The sequence below is a fragment of the Abramis brama genome (assembly GCF_963993115.1).
Source record: "Abramis brama genome assembly, chromosome: 13".
NCBI lineage: Eukaryota > Metazoa > Chordata > Actinopteri > Cypriniformes > Leuciscidae > Abramis > Abramis brama.
The window spans coordinates 25,227,388-25,254,676 of NC_139975.1; the positions used below are offsets into that span (position 1 = coordinate 25,227,388).

The 27,289-nt window shown below is 37.8% G+C and overlaps 3 protein-coding genes across 4 annotated transcripts; 1 reads left to right on the forward strand and 2 right to left on the reverse strand.

The window, feature by feature from the left end:
• Positions 1-20,729, forward strand: nudcd2 (NudC domain containing 2). The gene is made up of 6 exons (XM_084132719.1): positions 1-80; positions 7,198-7,241; positions 16,316-16,677; positions 18,374-18,422; positions 18,501-18,652; positions 19,969-20,729. Exons 3-6 carry the CDS (start codon positions 16,489-16,491, stop codon positions 20,050-20,052), a joined length of 474 nt encoding a protein of 157 aa, XP_083988845.1. The 5' UTR covers positions 1-80; positions 7,198-7,241; positions 16,316-16,488; the 3' UTR covers positions 20,053-20,729.
• Positions 1,854-13,211, reverse strand: gabra6a (gamma-aminobutyric acid type A receptor subunit alpha6a). Its single transcript, XM_084132713.1, has 10 exons — positions 13,025-13,211; positions 12,796-12,902; positions 12,574-12,641; positions 12,082-12,302; positions 11,828-11,910; positions 10,839-10,982; positions 10,145-10,297; positions 7,744-7,991; positions 6,243-6,472; positions 1,854-3,082 (listed from the first exon to the last, which is right to left on the reverse strand). Exons 1-10 carry the CDS (start codon positions 13,057-13,059, stop codon positions 3,070-3,072), a joined length of 1,302 nt encoding a protein of 433 aa, XP_083988839.1. The 5' UTR covers positions 13,060-13,211; the 3' UTR covers positions 1,854-3,069.
• Positions 20,368-26,792, reverse strand: ccng1 (cyclin G1). 2 transcript variants are annotated; one of them, XM_084132716.1, is made up of 7 exons: positions 26,592-26,747; positions 24,647-24,910; positions 24,283-24,536; positions 23,740-23,818; positions 23,550-23,660; positions 22,130-22,294; positions 20,368-21,416 (listed from the first exon to the last, which is right to left on the reverse strand). In XM_084132716.1, the coding sequence occupies exons 2-6, from the start codon at positions 24,908-24,910 to the stop codon at positions 22,172-22,174; spliced, it is 831 nt and encodes a 276-aa protein (XP_083988842.1). In that variant the 5' UTR covers positions 26,592-26,747; the 3' UTR covers positions 20,368-21,416; positions 22,130-22,171. The 2 variants fall into 2 exon arrangements, with proteins under 2 accessions (XP_083988842.1, XP_083988841.1); XM_084132715.1 differs by lacking the exon at positions 22,130-22,294 and having other exon boundaries at positions 26,592-26,792.
• Positions 26,793-27,289: the final 497 nt, after the last annotated feature.

The window sequence follows — 27,289 nt, forward strand, 5'->3', positions numbered from 1 at the left end:
AAACCAAGTCAAGAAAAGAAGACATCAGGTGATCTTCATGCAGCATTTTTAGTCGTGTGTGTGAATCTGGAACTTGACAGGTTAGTGCAGCGTCCTGAAGGTTACATGAAGGGGTTTTTCAGTCATACCGAACTTCAGGTGTCATCAAAGTCATTAACGTGTGCTTTAAACGTCTCGGAATAACGAGCCGCTGAGAGTTACTTCGCTGTGTATTTATTCTGAGAGAAACAGATAATAACATATTAAACATATTACAGCTAAAGACCAAATGAAATTGCTTCACGAGTAAAGGTTTCTCCGCTGTGTATTTCCAATTGAAATAGGACAGTAGTCTTTAGTTGACTGTGAATAGCCGCTTGCTATTGATAGTCAGAAACAGGTGGTATGAGGGGGAGGGACATTCTCATTCTAGAGAGCATTTGATTGGACAAAAAGCTGGAAACGCCCCTGAGTGCAGGACGAATCATCAATATTTGTAGTCCGTTTTTAAATTTGCCTGGTTTCACAATCAAGGCTTAAAGCTGCAGTCCGTAGTTTTTCCTCTTTGTCGCCATCTCTGTTCGAAATCTGCAATTGCAGTTACCGCCCCAGTGTGAATACTGTCATTCGGAATCACAGATTCTACTTGTCATCTGAACAAGTAACATCCACTTTTGTTCTGACCACTAAGGGGAAAAAAGCATTGCCGTAAATCGCGATTAAATCTAACGATCGCTTATAATTATCACGTCAAACCGTGCAAATTACACTTTGTTCTCAAATTGTTAATGTTAACAGCATCAGCATTGCGTGACTACATTTAATGTGTATTAGGGGTACCTGTAGTTCAGTACTCCGTAACTGTATGAATTAAGCAAACAAGTGCGCTACTGGTACATAATTGAACCATTGAAATGTCTTACCTGTCCATGCAGCAGAAAAAAAGCCGTCTCTGCGTTCATTTTGAACCCCTTCAAAACACGGAGTTCAAGCCACCTTTCAAAAGCCCTTCCTTCCGATATTTATCCTTGTTTTCGCATGGGCCCGGTTGCAGTCTCATTTTTTCTGTAGCCACTCCGAAGTCTGAAGTCTTTTGCATTTTACAACGGGTGAATCTCCAGTTGTCTCTGGTGATTGTCGTTTGAACCTTTCTGGATCCGCCATCAAATTGATAGGTTTAATTATATGAAGTGCTGTGAGAAAAGGCTATAAATCTCCACCTCCAACATCCTCACGCAATATAGCCCACTAGCTGAGACTCCTTCTTTATGTGTACAGATGTGTCGTAATGACGCAAAGACATGCTCGAATTTCCCACGGAAATCCACCAGTACCACTGGAACATTATTACAAGCTTACCGTTTTGAATCGAGCTACGGCAAGCAGATAGTTTTGAACACTGGCTCGTTATGTACTTGCTCAAATTTATTTTGGATAATTTTTAACCCCAAAAAGTTACGGACTGCGGCTTTAAGCTTGTCCCAGACTAAAATGCATGTTTGAGCTGTTTTAACTGAAAGCAGCTTGCACTGTCTCTTTAAAATATGTCAGTGTCATTGTTTTGTCTCAAGATGCACACTAGTAATATTTGTTTCTAAGGTACGTTTATAAAAGCTACTTAAATGTCCTAATTGAACAAAGGCATAATCCTGGCTTAAGCTGTGAAACCAGGCCTAGATCTGTTAAAAGGTTATTTTGTGAAGGTTCAGGAGTTTACTACTTTGACATATATAGATGACCTCAAAACTACACTGAAAAAATTTGGTTGAATTTTTATTTTTTTGACAAATTTTTACAATTAGCCTATTTACAAAGAAATGGTGAGTAACACATTTAATTAAACATGACATTTCTAAGTAGAAAAAGTGAAATAATACTTTCAAAATCTTTATTTAAACTTTGGAAAAAAAAACATATTTTACAGTGTTATAGACATGAACTAAAGACCACACAAAAATTCGGTCTTTAAATATGAAATGTGTATTTCTGTGCCATTAGAGTTCCATTAAATGGAACTGTGAAAATAATCATCTTTAAACATGACTTTTTTAATGTTTATTAGATTGCATGAGTTGACCATCAGACAAATAAACATATATAACGAAAAAAATATCCTAATTACAAATTACGTTGATACAAATACACATTATGCAAGTACATAATGCAAGTATAATTCAGTAAATGAATGTACTTAATTCCTGAGATTTACATTAGCACTTGCATGTTTATTCTTCAGTGCCACATTGTCTCCTCCAAATGGGGTTTAAAAGCCATTTATGATGTTAAGCATAATTATATTATGAGTTGTCTTAATTCATGAAGACATCAGCAGCAGGCATCATCATGCATTACTGGGCATATGCATGTTCTCCCAACAGAGAGAACCGAGAACTACAGAGAAACATCAGAGAACATCAAATAAACCGCGAGCCGAGAACGCATATTAAACATCCACCCCCCACACTGAGATTTACTTTATCCCTCTATTACAGCGCCACCGCGTCAAGAGAATCACCATTCGCTTCTGAAAACGTATGCGTGTGAATGGTGTTGGTAAAAGTTCAGTTCTATGGATGCACTTTTTCTCCTTTATTTTCAAGGCGAAATCTTTGAAGCTGTCAGTATAAACCCACTGCTTTTGATCTAGTGTAGTGCGAGCCGCGTCTCTGTAGAGGGCAGGCCACTGAAAGCATTGGTTCAATGTTGCATCACCACTTAGAGCTGCAGATTATGTCATCAACTCCATAGTGTGTTACACACACACACACACACACACACATGCAGAAGAGCAGAACTAGAGAAGAACTAGAGCAGAACCAGAGGAGGGTTTCCAGTGTAGTATAACGACGTGGCCCTCGGCTGTGAATATAAAGGCAAGTGGAGTGGAAAGTATATATAGGTGATAAAATGCGAAAGGAACAGGATCAAATGCTTGTCAAATAGTGTCAGACAGGCGCGTGCTCCATCAGGGATGAAGTTGCTAGATGACGAAAGTGAGAGACGGAGAAAGAGAGGTCCAAAGGAAAGCACACCCTTTAGCCGAGGACACAATCTTTCTGCTGAATATGTCTTGTGCTTCTCTGGAGAAACTCACTGGTTCTCCCTGTGGAGATAAAACACAACAAAAGACAAATACAAGATCAGCAGAGATGAGAACGTGGCATACAAGTGTTCACAGCCTCACACGCGCTTTCATCGCCTGTATCCTGACGTCAATGATTAATGTTTGATGAAAATCATTTTTTTCCGTGTGAAATCGGGGTGGTAATGCGCAGAGCGATGGCTCGATGCCATTTTAAGACGTACATTATTGCATCTTATATTTCAAGCAGTACATTGCAAAGGCCTCAAATGACAGCCTTTAGCTCCCCTCAGGAAACAAATAATGAAACTTTAGCTTTTCAGTTTGATAAGTGACTATTTTGAGAGGATGTGTTGATTTTCTTGATTCGGTAAATCTCATGCCTTCGGCATTGAGGGAAATTTGGGATTAAATGTGACGTTTGCTTCATGGTCCCTTTGAACATATCAGATGATTCAAGCATTTGGTGGAGAAAAAAAAATCTAGCAGAGGATCTTTTTTTTTAAAGAGTTGGCCCTAAGTGATGAATCTTGGATAGGGCTAACCTCAACAACCGCAGGAACAGGGTCACCCAGAAGGAACATCATCTCTCCTGTTTTCACCTGCTCGAGTCCTGCGGCTGTTTTAGGTTCAGAAATTATTCATGTATTTACAGCCTCGGTAAAAGATCCAGCGGAAAACTGTGTGCCATCATAGTATCCTGAAAAACACATCTACAGCATTCTGTGTAGCTGGGATGAGAAGATAAGCTACAGAGCAGATATAAATATGAAAACCACAGGAAAAATAAATGCCAAAGAATCCGCGATTCAACTCCTTGTCCCTATAATATATCTTGCAATTATGGCCTATAATCAAAATGCTATTGCATTTTTTTTTTAAGATCGTGAGACTTAATGGAGTGCTTTATTATATTATAAATTTTGTCTCATGGGTTTGTCCTACAATTTTCAGAGAAAAAAAAAAGACATGTTAGACAAGTTAGTCTTTTTCTTAGTCAGTCAGTTAGTCAAAATGTTCCATTTGCTATTAATTTAAGCTGCGTTCACATCATGCTGTAATTACCGCAATTATTAGATGACAACCCGGATATTCTATTCGGAGCTGATCATGCAGTTAAACTTGGAATTACAAAATAAATGTGTCATTTGTGTTATCAGTAGACAAAACTATAATACAACAAGTAGCTTTCATAATGCATAAACCTTTTTAATATACTTAAAGGGATAGTTCACCCTGTCATTAATTACTCACCCTCATGTTGTTCCAAACCCGTAAAACTTAAGATATTTTTGATGAAATCTGAGAGATTTCTGTCCCTCCATTGACAGCTACACAATTACTACTTTCAAGCTCCAGAAAGGTAAAGACATTATAAAATAAAAAAAACGTGACTCCAGTGGTTTAACCTCAATTTTATGAAGCGACTCTAGAGCTTTGTTTGCACACACAAAAAAAACATTATTTAACACTTTATTTACAAAATATTAATCTCCAACGCTTGTTTACGAGAGCACTACGATGAATGATTTGTAAAGAAAGTGGTAAATTATGGGCTTTTTGTTTTTGCTTCATAAAATTGAGGTTAAGCCACTATTACATGGATTACTTTAATGATGTCTTTACTACATTGAAAACCTTGAAAGTGGTAGTTGCGTTGCTGTCAATGAAAGGACAGAAATCTCTCAGATTTCATTAAAAAGATCTTCATTTGTGTTCCGAAGATGAACGAAAGTCTTACGGGTTTGGAACGACATGAGTAATTAATGACAGAATTTTCCATTTTGGACTCTTTAATACACAAGACTATTTCGCTTATTAAAGTCTGGATAAAGCGGAAATTGCAATCGTTTTTTCTTCCCTATTGTGATGTATGTCCAAGTGAAATGGCTTATCAAACGAGAACAAATTGGGACTTGACTTGATTTTGTCCATCAGGAATTGATTGGATCGTTGACATTTGCTAATTGTTGCGATCTCATGTGATTGACAGGCTGCTGGTATATAAGGATTATTGGGGAACTTACTGTTTTTGATTAAAGATTACGAGAGCATATGAATTAAATTACAATAATGAATATAAATAAAATAAAATATAATTAAATATTATAATAATGAAGTGCACAGATACATTATTTATAATAAACACTGCAATATTCCATTAAATTAAAAAAGAATTGTCAATTTTGATTTCATAGTGACTTTGAAGGTGCAGTAAGCGATTTCTGAGAAACGCTGTTGAAAGTGGATCACAACACGCTTGTAGCCAATCAGCAGTAGGGGGCGTATACACTCATGATGGAGGAGGAGAGAGAGTGAGCAAGAGGGAGATTTGAAAAAAGACTGTAGAAAGAGAGATGGCTGAGAGACATTACAAAAGAGAAAAGCTCAGAGGAATATCACTGGAAGAAGAAGGGCTATGATCAGGCAAGAGCTTTAGGACGTTAATATTAGAAAAGATTTCCAGAGCTGGAGAGACATAAGCAGGAAGGCCTGAAAATGACACATATATTGCTTTGTTTCTGCTCCATTCGTGAGTAACATGGTTTTGAGTGCGTGCTGTTAGAGACTAACAACAAACTCTTACTTGGATACTCTTGTGTACTGTATGCTTTGCTACAGCTACAATAAAGGGACATGCGCTCTTGCATTGCGTGTTCGTGCATTTTGGGGGCGGAGCAATGAAGGGAGGCGTGTGTTTGTTTGGGTTGATTTCAAATATCAACAGTGTTCAGCAATGATTCTCAGAAATCACTTACTGCACTTTTAAGCAGGAAATTAGACATTAGTTATCCAACTCTGGGGTAGCTGCACTAAACTATTTTCTATGTCTTTCATTAATCTTGCATTATTAAGACATTAACAATAGTAAATTATATGGATTAGTAAACAGAAATATTACAATACAACTACTGCCATTGCCATTTTGAGTGTTTGCGTTGCAGCGAAGTCTGAGCTCTCCGAAAATTTAGTTTACAAGTTGTAATATTTTTGTAAGTTCTACGAACACTTTTTTCAGAAATATCGTAATCACTGTAATTCTGACATTGTGTTAATGCACCTTTAATCTCATTGCTGTCTAAAAGAACCAATTGATTAGTGATTTCCTCCTTTATTACTGAGAGAAAGAACACATAAATTAACAGAAAACACAAAGAACTATAGTGGTGTGAGCACAGACCTGGGCTTTTCCAAGGTGTCCTTGCTGAGGTAGATGTACCAGTAGATGAGGTTGAAGATCCCAAAGGCCAGAGGAAAGAGGACGCGGGCATACTCGTCTATAGCACTGGTGCCTGCCAGCATTATGTTGGGTGGGACAGCTGAGCCCTGAAGGAAGATGGGAATGCGAGTGACGGGCGCCTCAGACACAGAGTCTGCCTTTCTTCTACGACCGTAGCCATCAGTCTGAGGCTACGACGAAAGAAAAAATAGGTCAAGAAACTGTGAATGACACAAAACAAGCTTTTATGCACTTTTATGGACTTCAAAATAGAAACAGCCATTCACTGCCATTATAAAGCTTGGAAGAGCCAGGACATTTTTTTTTTATAAAACTCCGATTCTATTTGTCTGAAAGAAGAAAGTCATAGGATGACTTGAGGGTGAGAATATCATGTGCTAATTTTCCTTTTTGAGTGAACTATCCCTTTACTTACAGTATTTTTGATCCAGTATTTTACTGTAAATTTAAGCTAAATCCATAAAACCTATAATGTAGCTGCAATATTTTTTATAGTAAAATTCTGGCAACACATCTGCTGCTTTTTTACCATAAATTTCACAGAATTTAGTTTTTTACAGTGTGGTGAAATTGACCATTGCTCGAAACCCAATCATTTTAATAGGAATCCACACAATCATGACATTCTCGTCAGGGCGAAAGATCTCCGAACACAGATTTCATAACAGGTTCAAGTTTTCCACGCAAATTCGCCACATCGGCCAAATGAGAGCTGCTTGGTTTGACTTCTGCTAATGTACCAGATCACCTAAATAGCCAAATATCTGCTTAATAAATTGCCTAGCCTAAATATCGGTCAACTGCTAAAATATTTTATTGTACTTAATGAAAATAAGATGTTAAACTACACCTTCATGCTGGCACTTAATGTGGTCATATTTCTTTCCTCTTCCAGTCTAAGCCAGAGAGAGAACTGGAGCAAACGGATCCACGGCACAGGTGAGAGATTATAGGAGTCATGGCTCGCAGTTTTAATACGGGGGGCTATTTTTAAAACACCAACCATGAGCTCCCCGTGTGAGAGCAGTCCCGGGAGACGCTACACGCCTGTTGAATTACCATTTCTAACTCAGCACAACAGATAAGAATTACAATTCACACGTGGCTACGAGAGCTGCACAGAGCAGGTAAATGACTCCTCACGGAGGACTGAACACCTGAACAAAGTCGCTTCTTAACACAGCAGTGGACACATTAAAGGTTAGGCCATGTGCTATGATTAGTTATGCGTGCTAAATATGTCTTTAGAGGCATTTAACCAGCCCTTTAGGAGGCGCATGTATGCAGCTGCAGCGACACTCGTTTAGCATCACAATAACAGTGACACAGTTCACTGGTTTGTGAAGAGCAGCGCTCGTGTTGTGCATATCAGCTGTGGTTTTCGTCCAGAGTTCAGTGTTAATTACGCTCTGCCTAAGTGAGGCTCACAGGAGATAGTTACCGTCTCCTCATCATCATCGCTGCCCTGGGCTGTGGACTCCAGAATGGAGGCCATGGAGAGCTTGCGTTTTTCCCTGTTGGCCTCGAGCGTGGCAAAGTAGTTGACCGCGGCAAACTCAACGAGGGCCGAAGCCACGAAGGCAAAGCAGACGGCGATGAACCAGTCCATGGCGGTGGCGTAGGAGACTTTAGGTAGTGAGGAGCGGGCACTGATGCTTAAAGTAGTCATGGTGAGCACAGTGGTGATTCCTGAAGGTCAGAAGGGACTATGTGAACACGCTATGCTCACAAGTACAGATATACATGCAAATATGAGAAAAAAGCAAGAAACAGTGAGAACATGAAACAAAAGCAGAGAGCATAGGTATACATAACTATGCCCTCTGCTTCATGGCATTGATATGTATACGTAGATTACACATTCGACCGCTAGACATCTAGGAACGGTCAGCATGTCGTCACTCACAGTATGAATCAATGATGCCACAACATTGCGTAGCTTCTGGTCGTGAAACCGCCGAGATTTAAATTCCTGAAGAAATGTGATAACCTTTCACATTTGAGAATGTTGGTTTGTGTTTTTCTATGTACTAACTCAATATTACAGATTTTAACTGTGGTACGTTTTAATGTTTTTACTTTTACTATGGTAACTTTTTAATGTCGTGTTAGCTGACGCCTTCATCTTGTTGTATTGTGTTAGTTTAGCAAAATAATCTGCTGAAGTCTATTGCAGATGTAGATAGCCTATCATATATGCGTCTAACTATGGTTGCAAACGCACAGTCAACTTGCTCTCGAATGTTCACCGACTGGCTTTGACCATTCCAATATGGCGGACGGTTTACGTATAGCAGCCCATAGAAACAGCCACTAATAAGGTTATGAGGTAATGTTGTGTTAGCTAACGCCTTCGTCTTGTCTTCCTTCTGCTTAAGTCTATTGCAGATATAGATATTCATACATCTGTATGGCTGCAGACGCACAGACAGCTTGCTCTCAAGTGTTTGTTTTTTTTACCGTTCCAATATGGCGGACGGTTTACGTATAGCAGCCCATAGAAACAGCCGCTAATGAGGCATCTATGGGAGAAGGAGTTGCTCCCCGCAACTTTCCGATTTATGGAATTTTCTTTACAGCATTATGGGTAATGTAGTTTTTCACCACAAATAAACATATATTTAACAATACAATACTATATAATATAATACAATACTAAACAAAAAACAAAAAAATTAAATAAATATAAATTAAAGGTAAATACAAATATTTGGAAGTAATGAAAATTACAAACGCACAACATTCTTACAGTTTTTTTTTTTTTTTTTTTTTTTTTTTAGTAAAATTACTAAATGAACTAAATTACTAAACTAAATTACTAAATTCAGTAAAATTATAATGAACATATATTCCACAATAAATGTTTAAAGGGTAGTATACTATATTATTGTCATGTTACGGTACTATATCCGTCATATGAGCTAATCATATTACATTTTTAATTCAGGGTCATCATTCTGGAAATAAAAACTATTTTGCTATTTTAATTCCCTTTTTGTAAAAATGCAACATTTGGCAGTCAAGACATAAAAAACTGAGGCTGATATTACTTCCAGTTCGTTCAGCATTCTAAAAATAAAAGGTCAAGTCAAGCAGATTGTAATGTTTTGCAGTGTACTCTATAATACAGCACATTTTTGTAATTCATCATTCTGTTATTGCATGTATACAGAAATACTGCATACTTAGCAAAGTATGCACACTATGTATTGCAGCAACAATAATAGCAGCATGTTATTCCTTGGAATAAATATGGATAGCATGTGGTGACTGGTGTTCTTTACTGGGATGGAGGGCTAGCAGCTAATGGAAAACAGCAGCTAGGGTCACAATGTTAAAACTGCACTTTGCATTTCATATTGAAACACTAAAATATGACATGCACCAGCAAGGATGCATTAAATTGAGCAAAAGTGACAGTAAAACATTTATAATGTAACAAAACATGTATATTTCAGATAAATGCTGTTATTTTGAACTTTCAATTCATCAAAAGATCCTGAAAAATATTTATCACAATTTCCACAAAAATATTAACTAGCACAATTGTTTTCAACATAATAAATGTTTCTTGAGCATCAAATCAGAATGATTTCTGAAGGATCATGTGAGACTGAAGACTGGAGTTATGATGATGAAAATTCAGCTTTGCCATTACAGGAATAAATTACATTTTAAAATAGATTAAAATAGATTTTTATTGTAATGCCATTTCATTATTTCATTATTTTAAAATAAATGCAGCCTTGCTGAGCATAAGAGACTTGGTGTTCAGTGTAGATGCTCATTGTCTTTTTAATACTCAAAGAAATATGAACATTTAAAAAAAGACACACTCGTACCAGCCACTGTTCGAGCCGGAACAGACTCCTTGTTGATCCAGAATGCGACTTGTGACAGGACAACCACCATAATTAAAGGGATGTACGTTTGGATAAGATGGTAGCCAAGCTTTCTCTGAAGATAGAAATGGACAACCTGGACCGAATACAGACCTAGATGGTGCCAAGAGATTAGAGGAGGACATTAAAGAAGACAAATTATGCAGCCTGTACACATCCATATGATGCTGTGATCAGGGCCATTTGGCCAAACTGGTTTCCAAACCATTTAGAGAGAATTTTGGCTTTTGACTTAATTTCTGTCCTTAATTACAAGAAAAGACAAATTCAGAAGATGAGAGGTAAGCTTTAGGGGCACAATCCTTTCTTTTAGGTGCCTGATCCATTTCCACAGATATGATGGGTACGTAGCAGGTGGTCCCTGCCTTTTGCCTGCCCAGAAATGTCTCATTACTGAGCCCCTGGTCATCCTCAGGACACGCTGTTATTTTTAAAGACAGACATCATGAATTAGGCCTGATCAGTTAAGCATCTTAGATTGCCTCTCAGAGGGAAAGCTGCCCGGGGATCAGCCTGACTTGTAGCTCTTAACACACACAATTAGATAAGTCATTCTCCATAGCAATAGTACAAGACATTTGACATGCTACTTCTGTAATATTCTGAGAAAACCAAGCAATAACTAAAAACATACCTGTACTGAATTTATATGTTTCACTGAACAAGGTCTGGCCCAAAAGATCATACTGAAGTAGGCTTGATGATTCTGGAGGAAAATCTACAGATGCCAGAAGACCCTTCCTCCATGTGTAGACAATTTCCCGATTAGTGTAGGCATCTGAAGGTATAAGATTGAAAAAGGGTGGGTGGATGGCTGTGGATAGATGGATGGCTGTGGATAGATGGATGTGGATGGATGGATGGATGGATGTGGATGGATGGCTGTGGATAGATGGATGGATGGATGGATGGATGGCTGCGGATAGATGGATGGATGGCTGTGGATGGATGGATGGATGGCTGTGGATGGATGGATGAATGGATGGATGGCTGCGAATAGATGTTGGATGGCTGTGGATAGATGGATGGATGTGGATGGAGGGCTATGGATGGCTGTGGATGGATGGATGGATGGATGGATGGATGGATGGATGGATGGATTGGTTGGTTGGTTGGTTGGTTGATTGATTGATTGATTGATTGATTGATTGATTGATTGATTGATTGATTGATTGATTGATTGATTGGTGGGTCGGTGGGTGGGTGGATGGATGGATGAATGGATGGCTGCGAATAGATGGTTGGATGGCTGTGGATAGATGGATGGATGTGGATGGAGGGCTATGGATGGCTGCGGATAGATGGATGGATGGATGGCTGTGGATGTGGATGGATGGCTGTGGATGGATGGATGGAGGCTCTGGATGGATGGATGGATGGATGGATGGATGGATGGATTGATTGATTGATTGATTGATTGGTTGGTGGTCGGTGGGTGGGTGGATGGATGGATGGATGGATGGATGGATGATTGATTGATTGATTGATTGATTGATTGATTGATTGATTGATTGATTGATTGATTGATTGATTGATTGATTGATTGATTGATGGATGGATGGATGGATGGATGGATGGCTGCAGATGGATGGATGGATAGACAGACAGACAGATAGATCTTACAGCTTCCAAACAGGAGAGGACATGTGTGCCCATCCATAGGAAAGTCCATCAACACCATTGGACATTCTGCACTTACAGTTAGCCTAAAATATAGAGAAAACAGGTATTTATTAGGTGACCCAAATGATATAAGATCTTAAATGCGCAGCAAAGGAACATCTTTAACGTTTGTATTGTTCAAAGGGAAATTAGCCAATTTTTCAAGGGTTTCCTATCGAGTGTTATTCAGTACTCAGCTCATCTGGTTGTTTTACCTCATGGTGTAAAAGACTGTTCCATTTTGCATGATCCGGAACAGCTTGTTAGGAGTCGTCGTGTTGTGTGCATGTGATCTCCTTGCATTGCGAAAAAATGTGTCAGGTGTCCAGATCTTGTCCACCATGCGGTTGTTCAAAGGCAATATTTCAATGGGCCCCTGAAAGGCTAACCTCTCATCAACCCACATTTGGCGGAAAAACATATCCATGGTGTACTCCTGAGAGAGAGAACAATTTATTTCTGTGAATCATGCTCTGATTTCATTACAACCAATATGAATTCATAATTTGAGTTCTCTAAGCATATTGTGGAAGATGCTTGACATACTGATATTAGTATGAACAGACATTTGCACAGTGAGAGACTAAGTTCAGCTTATTATCTACTTTAGCCACAGGACCGAAAGCACTATAACTAAGTTTTGCCAGTGATAAGGAATTTGTACATAAATAACACAATACAATAAAGTTTAGGCTGGATTTTCTTACCATATTAACATCAGATACTGGTCCAAAACTTGTAACAAATATGTCTGTTTTGACCTCAGTTACAGAGACTGTAAAGTTAATCATATGTTACACATACATGCAAAATATGTGACTCAGTCATAATATTATTACAAAGTTCATTGAAATACATAATGAAGGAAACGTCATAATATAGAAAATCTTAATATTACATTATTTCAATGCCGTGAGGCCTATGCTTACCTCCAGATCCTGGCCTCAGCCGATTGTCATAACCCTCAAGAAGTCCATCTAGGATCCGCGTTATGTTTTCTGAATTTATCTTTTGCTTACCTATTACATTGGCAACACTAAACGAAAATAAAAACCCCATCTTGATTAGTCCTTTCAGTGAATTTAGACCTTAAATTAAATAAAGCATTAAAGTAAACTCATTCAAAGTAAGTATAATTTGCTTAATTCATTAACTTACCTTGAGAGACATAACAAGACCAAAAGAAAAGCCATTTTAGTGGCAAATAATAAAGAAATGAATTCACCTGTCAATATTTAAAAGTCATAATGTACTGTATAATGCACTACAGACGAACTGAAGCAGTCTTGTATGTATGACTGGCAGGAAATGCAGGGCTGTATGTGAAGTAAAAAGCTTTGAGGATAATCAAATTAAGGGATCAGGAAAATCCACTTGCTTTTTTAAGCAACAGGTTAAAGAGTAGGCTAGTTCAACTAGCAAAAAAAAAGATATCAACTAGCAAACTCCTTGCTAGATTTTGAGCTTCACTAAACATTGCAGTGCAGTTGCCCTGACTTTCCCAAACCACGGAATAAATACATTTATTGTCAGGCCGTAGATATGTATACATAGAACAGAAGTCACATTCGACCGCTCCAGACACGTTGACGCGCCCGCCATCTTTGAACAGTCAGCATGAATCGATGCCACGTAGCGTCTGGTTTTGAAACTGCCGAGATTTAAATTGCTGAAGAAATGGGATAACCTTTCACATGTGAGAATGTGTGTTTATATATATATATATATATATATATATTTATCAACTCTATATTACAGGTTTTTATACTATGTTAACCTTTTAATGTCGTATTAGCTGACGCCTTCGTCTTGTTTTAATGTGTTTGTTTAGCTAAAATCATCTGCTGAAGTCTATTGCATATATAGATATTCATACATGCGTCTAACTCATAGGTCTAACTCTATTTTTTACAGTCTATGGTCTAACTATGGTTGCAGACGCACAGACAACTCGCACTCATGTTTACGGACTTTGACCGTTCCAATATGGCGGACGGCTAAATATAATGATGACGTTTTTTTTGTGGGCGGAGCTTAGGTGGATGCAGAACGATTCCCCTGGCGATTGTTTTTTGCAAAAGTTCATTTTAACGGACGGAACCAGATTGGCCGACCCATGCACGCTCACTCAATGGATGGACGATCTGACAGGATTAACGTTAAAGTCCGCGTGAACCGGAAGTTGCAAACGACTTTTCTCGTGTTGTGACGTATTTCCCAGTGAAAAGGAATATTGATCAGAGGGCAGGGTTTTACTCTAGCGCTCCTCCTCTCCATCTCTCGCTCATAACAGATTAACGGTTTGAGGGGAGTGGTTAAGCGTTTCCCAACCCAAGTCCTCAAACCTACGTCATCAGGGAAGGTCCTCCAATGCAGAGGGGAGGGGCATTTTCAGATTTTGATTAAAGATTACGAAGCCAAAAAATTTTTTTGTGTGGATTAACTTGCATGGATGAATTGTTCACCACAAAACGATCAATTTAGGCAAACAAAGTAAATATGGTAAATTTTGATTTCATGTGGACTTTAACACACTACCTCGGTTGAGTGGCCTGACATCTACACTTACCTGATAGAGAAACCAAGCATAAAGAGAAACTGGGGGCATATAAATCTTTAGATGCCTATAACTATGTGCTGAATGGTCACGTACAAGACTTGTGTTGTGTGGTACGACCCGAAGCTCTGCCTAGTCAGCGCCAAGGCCAGAAGACGACCATGTAAAGAGTGACATTACAGTGCAATTTTAATGATGTGAATATTTTCTAGAAATAAAAATTCCAGATACAGCAAATTAATTTTTTACCTATGTATTTGATTATTCTTCCTTACCAGGTTCTTCAAAAAGTCTAGTCACAAATCAAACACAACAATGTAGGCTATACAATCATAATAGTCACTCACAATAGTTTAGAAAACATTATGCAATACAATTTCAAATTGGAGCCTGTACTCCGTCCATTCTTGCACCCAACAACACAACAAGATGACATTTAATTATAATAATAATATTTTAAGCTCCTTATGTAGCCGAATCAGTGCTGGTTTGTATTGGCTGTCTCCAGTTTTCCTTATTATTATTTTTTTTTTATTATTATTGAACAGATATAACCACAAATACATAGTTACAACTCAAAACAGAATTAACCAACAATAATATAATTATAAACAGTAGACAAAAAGCCAGTGAAAGCAAGTTAAATAAAAATCAAAAAAACAGTTTTCCTTGTTTTGCCTCCAGCTAACGCCGTGACGTAATTGTGACGTCGGCGCAAAAGGGGTCTATATATATATATATATATATATATGTGTGTGTGTGTGTGTGTGTGTGTGTGTGTGTGGTGGCCAGAACCTATTTTGTCTGTAAATTTTTTTTTTTTTTTTTTTTTTTTTTACTTATATTTTATTGAACTTTTGAAACAGAACAATAACAATATTAACATGACTGGGTTTTACATCATTGTTAATTACTTTGCTTGTACAGTGACCATTTTTCCCATTTCCTTTCCAATTGTGGTTCTTGTAGTCTCAGTCTGTATGTCATTTTCTCCATTAGGAATATGTCCTCAATTGTAGTTATCCATTGCTCCTTTGATGGCACCGTAGCTTTCCCCCATTTCCTTGTGATAGATTTTTTTGCTGCTATCAACATTATTTTTACCAAATATTCATCACATTTATGAATAGTACCATCACCAAAATTACACAAATATAAAACCTCAGGTTTCAAAGGAATTGTATATCCCAAGACTTGGCACATGACAGTACAAGTATTTTCCCAAAACTGTAGAAGTTTCGGACATTTCCAAAAAATATGTGAATGGTCAACATCTGTTTCCCCACATTCTCTCCAACATATCTGTTGCCTCTGTAACTGTTTACTTTTTAATTTGGGTGTGATAAAAAATCTTATCAGGTTTTTCCAGGCAAACTCCCTCCATGTCCGCGAGCCGGTTGTTGTATGATGTGATTTCCACATGTCTAGCCAATCCATATCATCAATTTCTATGTTAAATTCTTTTTCCCATTTTAATTTCACTTTTTGAGTTGTGTGTTTATCGTTGTTTATTAAGGCTTTATATAGCCTAATGCAGACATGATCTTAATACTACTGTCTTTGTAAGCTTTTGCCATTATTTGAACAACACCGCTCTCTTCTATGGAGGGATCCACCTGAATCTCTCTCCTATAATAGTCTCTCATTTGAAGATAACGAAAAAAATATTTTGTCTGTAAATTTGAATTCAATAAAAAAAAAAAAAAATATATATATATATATATATATATGGTGGCCAGAGCAAAATAAAGTGTAATTTCAACTCAAATACATAGCCGATGTATTTAAACACATATAAAGATTATTTTTCGACAATGACCGACTGGCTGTATATTTCCTACTTAGATGAAGCTTTCCAAACTAACTCTTGTTTACCTACTCTCCAACACTAGATGGCCCACATGATCCGTCATGCCACAGCATTCCGCTGCAGAAGAAGACACTGAGAAATATTGCCAGAATGTATGAGAAATATATCTAGTTTCTGCACTGTAGCAATAGCTGTTATTGCAGCTGATGTGCGTTTGTGGGATCTCACTGATGAGAGGCCTGTGAAACGAGCAGTATGTCAGTGCATTTTGAGGAGAGGAGTGGTGTGATCCCGTGTAAAACAGCATGGGGCTCATGGTATCAGACTATGGAAGAGGTTTTCATCGAAGTCAATGTTCCTCCTGGTACTTCAGCCAAAGAGATCAAGTGTAACATCGGGAGCAAACAGATAGAGCTTCGTGTGAAAGACCAACAGATCTTCAAGGTATGATGAGCATAGACGAGACGAGGAGTAAATTAAATCTTTACGAAGTGTTAAGATTAAGATATTATTAATATAGAGACCAGATAGTAACTTTTCGTGGAGAGATGTTCGTGTCCTGTTGTTTTGTGCTACGTATACTGTTCACATTGACACCTAACTATATTAAAAAATAAACTTTGACAACTTAATACACACATGCCCATAACTGACAATCAAAATGGACATGTTACAGCCTTCTGAAACCTAAAAATTAATTGGTGAATGAAAATGTATGCTTTTCATTTTCAACTTCAGATTTTGTAGTATAATGTGCTCATTAAAATATGATGTCATTAAAATATACAATAATAATAGTTAAAAATGTAAATAAATAAAAACCAGTAAAATATGTTTTATGTTGTATTTTTTGTGCACACACACACACTAGTATACATTAGCCGTGCCTGTACAGAAATCTCAAATTCTACTAACTGTACATTATCCAGATTTGCACATTATCTCTCAGCTAAAAGTTTAATGAAATGATCTGTTACTATAATATTAATTTATTTTATTTTATTACACATTTTATGTAAGCATAGACCAAAAAAAACAACAACTTTATTACATAAGTGTCTTGTTTCTATCAAATAAATATTGTATATATGTGATTTGGGGGCAATACATATTATTACATAAATATTGGGTAACACTTTAGTTTAGGGTCCAATTCTCACCAGTAACTAGTTGCTTATTAGCATGCATATTACTATGACATTGGCTGTTTATTAGTACTTCTAAAGCATATATTAATGCCTTGTTCTGCATGACAATACTCTACATCCCTTAATCTTACTACCTTAACTACCTTACTAACTATTAATACGCTGTAATTAGGAGTTTGAGGCAAAAGTCGTAGTTAATAGTGAGAATTGGACCCTAATCTAGTTTGATCAAATATTGTAATAAGTTTTCATAGAATTTCATAAGATGTTTTTTTATATATGAATATTGCAAATGTAAATCACACTTATTAATGTCAGATGATTTAAAGGGTTAGTTCACCCAAAAATGAAAATTCTGTCAGTAATTACTCACCCTCATGTCGTTCCAACCCCGTAAGACCTTCGTTCATCTTCGGAACACAAATTAAGATATTTTTGATGAAATCTGAGAGCTGGCTCACTCCTTCATAGGCTGCTAGGTAATCGATATCTGCCAGCCCAGAAAAGTTAGTAAAGACATCGTTAAAATAGTCTAAGTGACTAGAGTGGCTCAACCTTAAGTTTATCAAGCGTTGAGAATTCTTTTTGTGCGCAAAAAAACACAAAAATAACGACTTTATTCAACTATTAATTTTCTTCTGTGTGGAACTGAATTGAATGAATTCACGTAGTGTAACAGCGCAGCGCTTCTGGGTTGTACGTCAGAACGTAGGCTCACTATTGGCCAGCATCACACACATGACCAGCGTCGGCCAATAGTGAGCCTACGTTCTGACGTATAACCCAGAAGCGCTGCGCTGTTACGCTACGTCAACGGCTTAGGAGAATGACATGGAAGAGAAGAGATGGTTGAATAAAGTCGTTATTTTCTCATGCGCCTCTATTGTGTGCTGCAATGTGGCATACGTCCCACTGAGGTACACGTTGCTAGTGATGCTAATGGAAACTATCAGCTACTTCTAAATTTTAAATGGTTTTCTGTCGTCTCGTAGGGGAAGCTGTTTGGATCTACTGTCGGCGACGAAGCAACATGGACGTTAGGTAAGACTAAAATCCATTTACATATTCATGTTGGAGTAAATGGTGCATTTAGCTTGTTGTCTTTGTTGTGCCATGCAGAGGACAAAAAAATTATCCAAATAGTTCTCATGAAGACGAACCGAGAGGCTGGGAACTGCTGGCAGTCTCTTCTGGAGGGAGAGTACGCGGCGGACCCGTGGGTGCAGGATCAGATGCAGAGGAAGCTGACACTGGAGAGGTTCCAGAGAGAGGTGCGGAAATATTCCACTGCACCCTGCTGGGTTCACACTTCATTCAGGTGTACCTGAAGGTCTCATGAACAACCTCCTGAATTAAAAAAATATAGAAATGTATATATTTGCCAAATTAAGTCAAACTACATTTCAAAAGTTTGGGGTCGGTAAGATTTTTTAAGACGTTTTTGAAAGAAGTCTCTTTACACGACACCGTTTTTAAGTAAAAACTTAACTTTTTATGTATTTCGGCCATTCATTTACATGATGGAGGCATTTTGGGGGCCTGAAAGTGAGTTTCAGAGTGCAAGTTTTTGAAAACGATACCGTTATCTTCTCCGTGTAACTACAAAAACGTGAATTTGTGAAAACGGTGACGTCATGCGCATTACATGTTCAGTCTATAGGCGCGTAGTTTTTCTTCAACTACTGGCTTGGTAGCAGAATAGTGTTTTTAGTTGTTTTTGTGGATACGTGTGAACAGGAAATCGTCTGTACGCAGAAAAAAATGCATTTTTAGTACATTGTCATGTAACCTTGTCCTTTTTGTAACAAAAACTGTTATATTGTGAGATATTTGTACAATTTAAAATAACTTTTCTATTGTAATATATTTTAAAAATGTAATTAAATGTTATCAAAGCTGTATTTTCAGTATCATTGATCATGATTTAATGCACAAGGAACATTTATCAATTTTGAAAACAGCTGTGCTGCTTAATATTTTTGTGGAAACAGTAGCTAAGTTTCCATCCACTTGTCAATCGAATTATCTGAAGTTCGGTAAAAAAACTCATGCGAATAAAGCTGGTGAAAGTGTGTTTCCATCCAACGGCTTTAAAGCGAATAAAAACCTGTGAGTAATGACGTCACATGCTGTTTTGCGATCAAACTGGTATGTCGAATTGATTTGAGACATTTTAAGGTGTTTCCATTCATTTTCGCACTGAATCGCACAACATTCAAGCAAACATTTGCGAACAAAGTTTTGCTAGACAAAATGGATTTATACAAATAGCGTTTCCATCAGAGTTTATCGCATAAGCCGTATATCGATCAAGATCATATCTGATGAGACCGAACGCATTTCATTTGAGTCGATATTCATGAAATTCAAACGAATTTTACTGTTTCCACAAGGCATTTTTCATTCGATATCACTTAATTCGGATAAAAACATGTGGATGGAAACATAGCTACTGATGCAATTTTTCACAGGATTATTTGATGAATAGAAAGTCCTAACGAAACTTGACGAATCTCTTGTAACTTTCTAAATGTCTTTATAACTGAACAGTAGTGTATTCATTATTTATACCTTCTGTTTCAAACAGAACCCTGGATTTGACTTCAGCGGGGCGGAGATCTCCGGGAACTTTCAGGGCGGCGGACCAGATTTCTCCAGCTTGCAAAAATAAAAGGACTACTTTAAATGTACTTGGTGTAGTCTTGCCAAATTGCACCAGTTTATTTTCATTGAGAACATATTTTCCACATTTCTTCCTTTGGTTTTAAATATAATCACAATGCTATCCGGCTACTGAGATAAAGCCATAATCTAATCACAAGCAGCCTTTGACTTGAGTCTTTATGGTGGTTTTAATTTGCCAAGGTTTTTTGTAAACGCAGCACAGTGGTTTCAAAGACTATTGGCTCAACCATCCTTTAAATTTCAATAAAGTTTTTCCAAGCACTTATTAAATGGCTTTTCTCAAACACCACAAACAAGCATGTTTCGCATTTCAATACAGTTTTATTGAAAGGTTCAACTACATCACTTTGCAAAATGCTGCCAAAACAAAGGAGTCACTTGCATTAAATTCAATCCATTTCAACAGTTTTATTTTTACCACTCATCTTTGTTTGGAGTTGAATTTATACCAGGTATAAAACAAATGGTCATGTTACATAAAATTGTAGTAATAACCAAATGTAAAATAAGCTTCAGCCTGGTTAGTTAGTAATTAGCTATTTTCTTCCTATTAGAGGCGTTAAATCAAGTTAAAACCTGTATTTCCATAGCCATCCAGATTTTATTGTGCCACATTAGAAAGCAGAATGCCAAAATAAAAGAAAACAAAAACAAAAAAAACCATCTCATTTTCATCACCTTGGGTAGGAGTGTGCATTACAACAGCTGACAACCTAGGGTGAGAGTTAAGGGTTTTGGGCCTGATCTCTTGGTTCTGATGTTGTCTTGAATCTCAAAACCCTTCTCCCTCCTCTTCCACACAGTGGACTGAGGACCTAGGCGGTTCTATACTTCATTGCTTTAAACAACCAGCGCTTTTTGCGCCGATTCAAATGAACGTGCAAGTCTTACCAGTGAAACCCATCTGATAAACTTGCTCAAACCCACCCTTGACTAGTAATCAAGATTGAGCCAGTGTGGATGTTAAATAAATACAATCACGGCAGGTGTCATAGAGGACATAAAGACTGAGGAAGGAATTAAAGTTAGCAGAAATGAAGCACTTAAAGAAATTAGTGTTGGGTGTCCATAGCATAGATTAAAGTATTAAACCAATCACACGGTTTTCCATAGGACTGAATTAAGTTGTTCAGTCATGGGCACTCAACACTAACAGTCTTAATAAGCGGATTCAGGAATCGTGGGTAGATGTGCAATCTTGTAGTAACTATGCTTCAGTTGTCTGGCGGTTCTACCCGAAATCATCCATCGCAGTCTCTGGCCATTTGGTTTCAGGCACTTAGTGGTGGCGTATTCAGCCAGGCATTTAGCAACAAGCTCCCTCATGCAAACCAGGTCTCCAGCTTTAACCTGAAAAGCAAAAGCAAAATCCAATCAACAATCGTTGCATAGAATCAATCCCCACCCAACATTCATAATTTGTCTGTGATGCATTTTTGCTATTTGCAGTCCAGAAGAGAGAGATCTCTCATGCACAACACGACAGCCCCTGCTTAACGAGTGACGATGGAGGACAGAACTAAACATCCAGACCCAAGATACACTGTTCCCAAGGCGGCGCGCTCCAAAACGGACCACAACGAGACAAGCGAATTATAGTTTGGGCTTCGTGCGTGTCTAAACGATCAAATATACACAAAATATCAAAAACCATCAGCTTGGAAATTCATTTAACAGTTTATGTTAATGGACGCAAATAGTTGGGAGAAAAATATGGTGCATCAGTAGATGCTTCACAATAGAAAGACTAGCTTTTTATTTATTTTCCCGGTCCTCCATGATGGGTTCTGTCACATCGGTGACATTGACCAATAGGAGCACAGAAGCTCTTCCGAACACAGCTTTCAAACATGGCGAAACGAAAGGGAGACGATGGTATTGGTGCTGCTAGGGGGAATTATGCAATGGAGGAAAGGTTCATAAGCTATGGCAACAATACTCCAGCCTGTCTGACGTTTCTTTGAGGTACCACCATGACAGTGAAAAAAAGAAAGGCTGGCAAATGATAATGGAGGCGCTTCTGCAACCCGGCGAGTACTGGAATTAGCATTAAGCCAACACACCACTTCAGGAGTTTGTTGACCCTTGTTTCCAGAAGTCAGTCTCTAGTTCGGCCTTCTCGATGACATCACGCAAGTCGTTATAGACCTCAAGCGATGATTGGTAGGGAAGCAGTGTGTAGTCTGACATGTTTCTGGTCCACGACACGAATTTAGGGGTCGCATAATCTGACACAGAAACAGACAAAAACCATTGAGTAGTCTGAACCAAAGACTACAGAATAACAAGACGCGTCTCTCATACTGTTTTGAACGGGGAAAAGTACAACGCTCAATATGGGGGAATAAGTCCTGCCTTTTAAATAAGAGCCAATCGCAGATTGGTAAAGTAATCGCGTCACTGCAGATGCCGTTAGAAGCTCTGGTTCCTATAGAGACGGTCAGACTTCCACTGCGCAGGAGCGTGATCCAGCCTGAAAAATGTTGTTCTCTGTCATGATTTGAAGGGCTGTCAACTTTAGTCGACTAATCGGTCGATGCCGTCTTGGTCGATTGACATTCTCATTGGTCGACCAGTCGCATAATTATTTTTTTTATTTTTTTCACCAATAAAGAAATTTTCATTGATTTACTCCTTGATATTTATTCCTTTATAAGCAGTTATATATTACTGTATTCTAAATATAATTAGCCTATGTTTTATCCCCAACTTTAAATGCTTTAATTTAGGTTATTTTGTAACAGCGCCACAGTTTAGCGCACCACGTAGAACACTCGGGAACCGCACCTGTGGCTGGCTGCACTGCTGCTTCGCGCTCAGTAAGGAATATAGGTAGTAATCTCTATGTGTCTGTCTGTCCGTTTGCATTTTGATTATTTCAAGAAGCGTTCATCCAATCGACTTCACAAGGGAGTGCAGTGTCGCATTTGGTGCAATATAGACAGACACGCGAGACGCGACACGTTCAGAATTAATAGTAAACTACAGAACAGCGCGAGCAGGAAGTAGCGCACCTAGCATCTATGCTTCTAAATTCTTTATCAACACTTGAATAAGAGCAAGTTTCATAAACAAGCAACATTAAGCAAAAAGCTTAGAGAAAAAGAGAGAAAAAAAAATACATTTGTCAAAGACTACATCTGGGTCGCATTCAGAACGATGATCAAAACACAGATGGAGTAGATCAAGTCCATCAAAGAACAGTCCTAAAGCACTTCCTGGGTCGACATTTCATTCGATAATGTTAAGCGGTTTTGATTTATATGCCATTTAATGATGATGATGATCAGGTTATTTTGCATCTGCATCTGCATTCATAATGGCATTTCAATAAGGAGATTCAGTAATCTTTCAAAAGATGTGTAATAGCGCCCAACTGTTAACAGTGGAAACACGGAAAGCCGGAAAATTCCATCAATGGCGGGGAAAGAGTTAAGCAGCAGCCATTTGAGGAAATCAGTAAATCTGCTGAAGGAAACTCACAGACAAACGCTCCTGTAGACCATCTAGAGCCTCTTTCAGAGCCGGAACTGGCTCACACTCGTACTGATCCTCGATCTCCAGGGCCAGAAGGGACAAAGCAAGCAGTGAAGGCTGTAGAAACCGAATTATAGTCAAACTCCAAACATACTTTGTTTAGATATTGAACTGTAGAATGGTCCAAACAGCTTACCTTTAGTTTAGTGAAAATAAAGGAGCAATGGCAAGCTTTCAACTGAGCCTCAAGCCTCTCAATGTTCAGAATCCTCTTACTGAAAAGAAACATTGAAACATTATTTCAGTAGGCCTACTACATCATTTAAAACAGGTTATTTTCAAGAAACATACACATTCAAACGTGGGTAATGACTGTCAGAAAGACTAAGAAATTAATACTTTATTCAGCAAGGATGCATTAAATTGATCAAAAGTGACAGTAAAGACATTCATAATGTTACAAAAGATTTTCATTTCCAATAAATGCTGTTCTTTTGAACCTTCTATTCAAAGAAACCTTTAAAAAAACATCACGGTTTCCACAGAAATTAAGCAGCACAACGGTTTTCAACATTGATAAATAAATGTTTCTTGAGCATTAATGATCACAGGAATAAATTACACTTTGAAATGCATTAGAATAGAAAACAGACACTTTAAACTGTAATATTCCACAATATTACATATTTCTTACCAACTTTTGAACTGCATTATACAAACACAAAGTCGAGCCGCTCACCTTTCTGCGTCCATGTTCTCTTGAATGTGAGAGTGAAAGAATCTGAGGAAGTGAAGGGCAGTTGGAGCCTTGACCTTCCAGTATAGCTTTTCCAGAACAATCTTCTCCATCCTCATCATGTCATGGACCGTAAAGCGATTCTGACTGATCCTGATGAGGTCGCTGGCCAAAGGAATATTCCTCTCTTCTTCTGAAGTTTTCACAGCAATGTAGAAGCAGCAGAGACCCACACAGGACAGATGCTTGGGCTGAATCTGAATAAAAGACAAATAAAACCTCTTTGATTCATATTCAGAAGGTCAAATACTGAGATGATTAGGCCCAATGGTATAATAAACATTTAAATTTGTCCAAAAACACACACCTTCACCACAGCCAGGAATCGATCTAGAAGATTCACAGCAAGGGAGAACGTATCCCCACTAAAGCCGAAGAATCGTGTCAAGGACAGAAGCTCTCTCACTTGAAAGTCTCGAAGCTTGACAGTCATTCTCAGACCATTATCCTGAGCAGACTCGATAACTCGGAGTCCACTGAGTTTGGGCTGATATCTGGCTTCTTGGTCCAGAAGAGCTTTGAGCTGGACTGCAAAAGGCAAAGCCCCTGCTCCGGTAACCTTGTCAATCATCTGAAGTTATAATACAACATTTAGAATTAAATTATAAACACTAAACTAAAGCACTTTAAGATAACAGCAAAAATAAATTCTTCATTGTGGATAATTCAGCCATGTACAAATGTGGCATGTTGTTGAATGCTTCTATTAGACGGTTTTCCCTATAGACAATTTAACGTGGGAGGCAAATCCAAGCTAAAAACATCTGACCTCTGCACTACTAGTACGATCAAGTAAATATGAATCGAAGTAGGCCAAGTTATGATACACCTCCTAGTGCTCAAGTGTTCCCAAAATATCTGATTTCAGAATATTTAAATAAAGTCTTACACTTGTTTTTAAGGACATCAAATTATACCTTTGTAACAATGCAAGTTAAAGGGTTAGTTCACCCAAAAAAAAAAAAAATAATAATAATTCTGTCATTAAATCACTCACCCTCAAATTGTTCCAAACCCGTAAAACTTTTGTTAATTTTCAGAATACAAATGAAGATATTTTTAATAAAATCTGAGAGCTTTGTCCCTCCATTGACAGCTAACGTTACGCAACTACGCTTAAAAAAAAAAGTTCATAAAGAGATCGTAAAACTAATCCATTAATGAACGGTTTAGTCAAATTTCTGAAGATTCAATCGCTTTATATGACGAACAGATTGAATTTAGGCTTTTTATTCACATAAACATTGATCAGCGAACATGAACAGAAGCTCAACTGAACATGCCTAATGCGCAAAACTCATTGGCTCTTGCTGAAGCTCAAACGTGCTGCGTAACACCAGAATTAACTTGTTTCTCGAACGTTAACAAAGCGATCGAGTCTCTTCAGAAAATCGACTAAACCTTATTCAAATGGATTAGTTTTACAATCTCTTTATGAACTTTTTGAAGCATCAAAGTGGTCGTAGTTGCATAACTGTCAATAGAGGAACAGAAATCTCTCAGACTTCATTAAAAATAACTTCATTTGAGTTCCTAAGATGAACAAAAGTCTTACGGGTTTGGAATGACACGAGGGTGAATAATTAAAAGACAGAATTTTTATTTTTTGGGTGAAAAAGCGAGGGTGAGTAATTAATTACCCTAAAACAAGGGTTGTGTTCATCTTGAGCGCTTTGAGAACGAGGGTCTAAATACATGCCCGGGCATGTCCAGAGTTACGAAACTATTAGAGCACGTCAATATCCACGCTTTGACAGTGTACTCAACGCAAAAGTGCTTATGTTTTACAACGTTGTCTTTATTTTCTGCGTAACTCAATGGTGTAAGTCAGAGCTGGAGAATACAGGCTCACTCGTGCGCGAGGGCCACTGGTCATGTCTGGGCATGTCCACTAAACAAACAGTCTATGCTTGCTAACAGTTACTAATCAGCGAGTTCACGATGTTTGTGTTCCGTTTAAGCCGTTCAACTACACCTGGTTTGTTTCAATCGACTTAATGTTAAACTTTAAATCAATATCATTCACATTAACAATTTAGCTTCCATTTCCAAGCCATACATTTAACGTTTAGCGTACGAACATAGAGAGGCTTCTGTTGTTTTACGGTGGTGGAGAACATTTGTAGGCCTGATCAACCATCAGTTCAAAAGAAACATCTAGAGCTTGAAAAAACATATCGTAATGTAATAAGTACACTGCGCCTTTATTTACAAAATCTGATATATTAATAATAAATTAATATATTGCTTACCTTTTGTAGATTTGATGATCTGGTTAAAAACAAATATATAAATCTTTGATTTTTATGAAATAAAGTTACTTAAAAATAAAAAATAAAATTCAAAGTACGTAAGTTTAAAGCAAGATAACTTCTGCGCCTTGCACACCCCAACCCTTGGCGTCAGGCAATGACGCGCAGGATTCTTCCATGTTATATACTCCGAGAAAGTCCATGTCCAAACATAGGATCACCTTATTGGGCAGTGCTGACACAGAGCTCCGGCTTTCTAAATGCCTATTGGTTCGGGTTTGTCTTTACGCTTTGACCACGCCCTCATCAGGCAGACCGAGGCGGGGTTTAGTCGATTTCCAGTGCTGTGAAAGGGATAGTTCACCAAAAAATGAAAATATTGTCATCACATACTAACCCTTTTTCCAAACCTGTATGAGTTTCTTTCTTCTGTTGAGCACACAGAATATTGGTAATCAAACAGTTGACAGCCCCCATTGACTACAATAGTATTTTATTTTTCCTACTATGGTAGTCAATGGCTGCCTTCAACTGTCTGGTTACCAATATTCTTCAAAATATCTTCTTTTGTGTTCAACAGAAGAAAGAAAATCTTACAGGTTTGGAAAAACTTGAGGGTGAGTAAGTGATGACAAAATTTTCATTTTTGTGTGAACTATCCCTTGAAGTCAAGCTCATTGAGCTCATATGATATAAGC

Coding starts and splice junctions, on each gene's coding strand:
- gabra6a (XM_084132713.1), bottom strand. CDS start 13,059: ATGGCTTTTCTTTTGGTCTTGTTATGTCTCTCAAG. Junction 12,642..12,795: donor GCTGAGGCCAGGATCTGGAG/GTAAGCATAGGC, acceptor TTAACTTTACAG/TCTCTGTAACTGAGGTCAAA. Junction 10,298..10,838: donor AACATATAAATTCAGTACAG/GTATGTTTTTAG, acceptor GGCACCATCTAG/GTCTGTATTCGGTCCAGGTT.
- nudcd2 (XM_084132719.1), top strand. CDS start 16,489: ATGTCAGTGCATTTTGAGGAGAGGAGTGGTGTGATCCCGTGTAAAACA. Junction 18,423..18,500: donor CGAAGCAACATGGACGTTAG/GTAAGACTAAAA, acceptor TGTGCCATGCAG/AGGACAAAAAAATTATCCAA. Junction 18,653..19,968: donor TGGAGAGGTTCCAGAGAGAG/GTGCGGAAATAT, acceptor TGTTTCAAACAG/AACCCTGGATTTGACTTCAG.
- ccng1 (XM_084132715.1), bottom strand. CDS start 24,910: ATGATTGACAAGGTTACCGGAGCAGGGGCTTTGCCTTTTGCAGTCCAG. Junction 23,661..23,739: donor TTATTTTCACTAAACTAAAG/GTAAGCTGTTTG, acceptor CGGTTTCTACAG/CCTTCACTGCTTGCTTTGTC. Junction 21,417..23,549: donor GTCTACAGGAGCGTTTGTCT/GTGAGTTTCCTT, acceptor TTTGCTTTTCAG/GTTAAAGCTGGAGACCTGGT.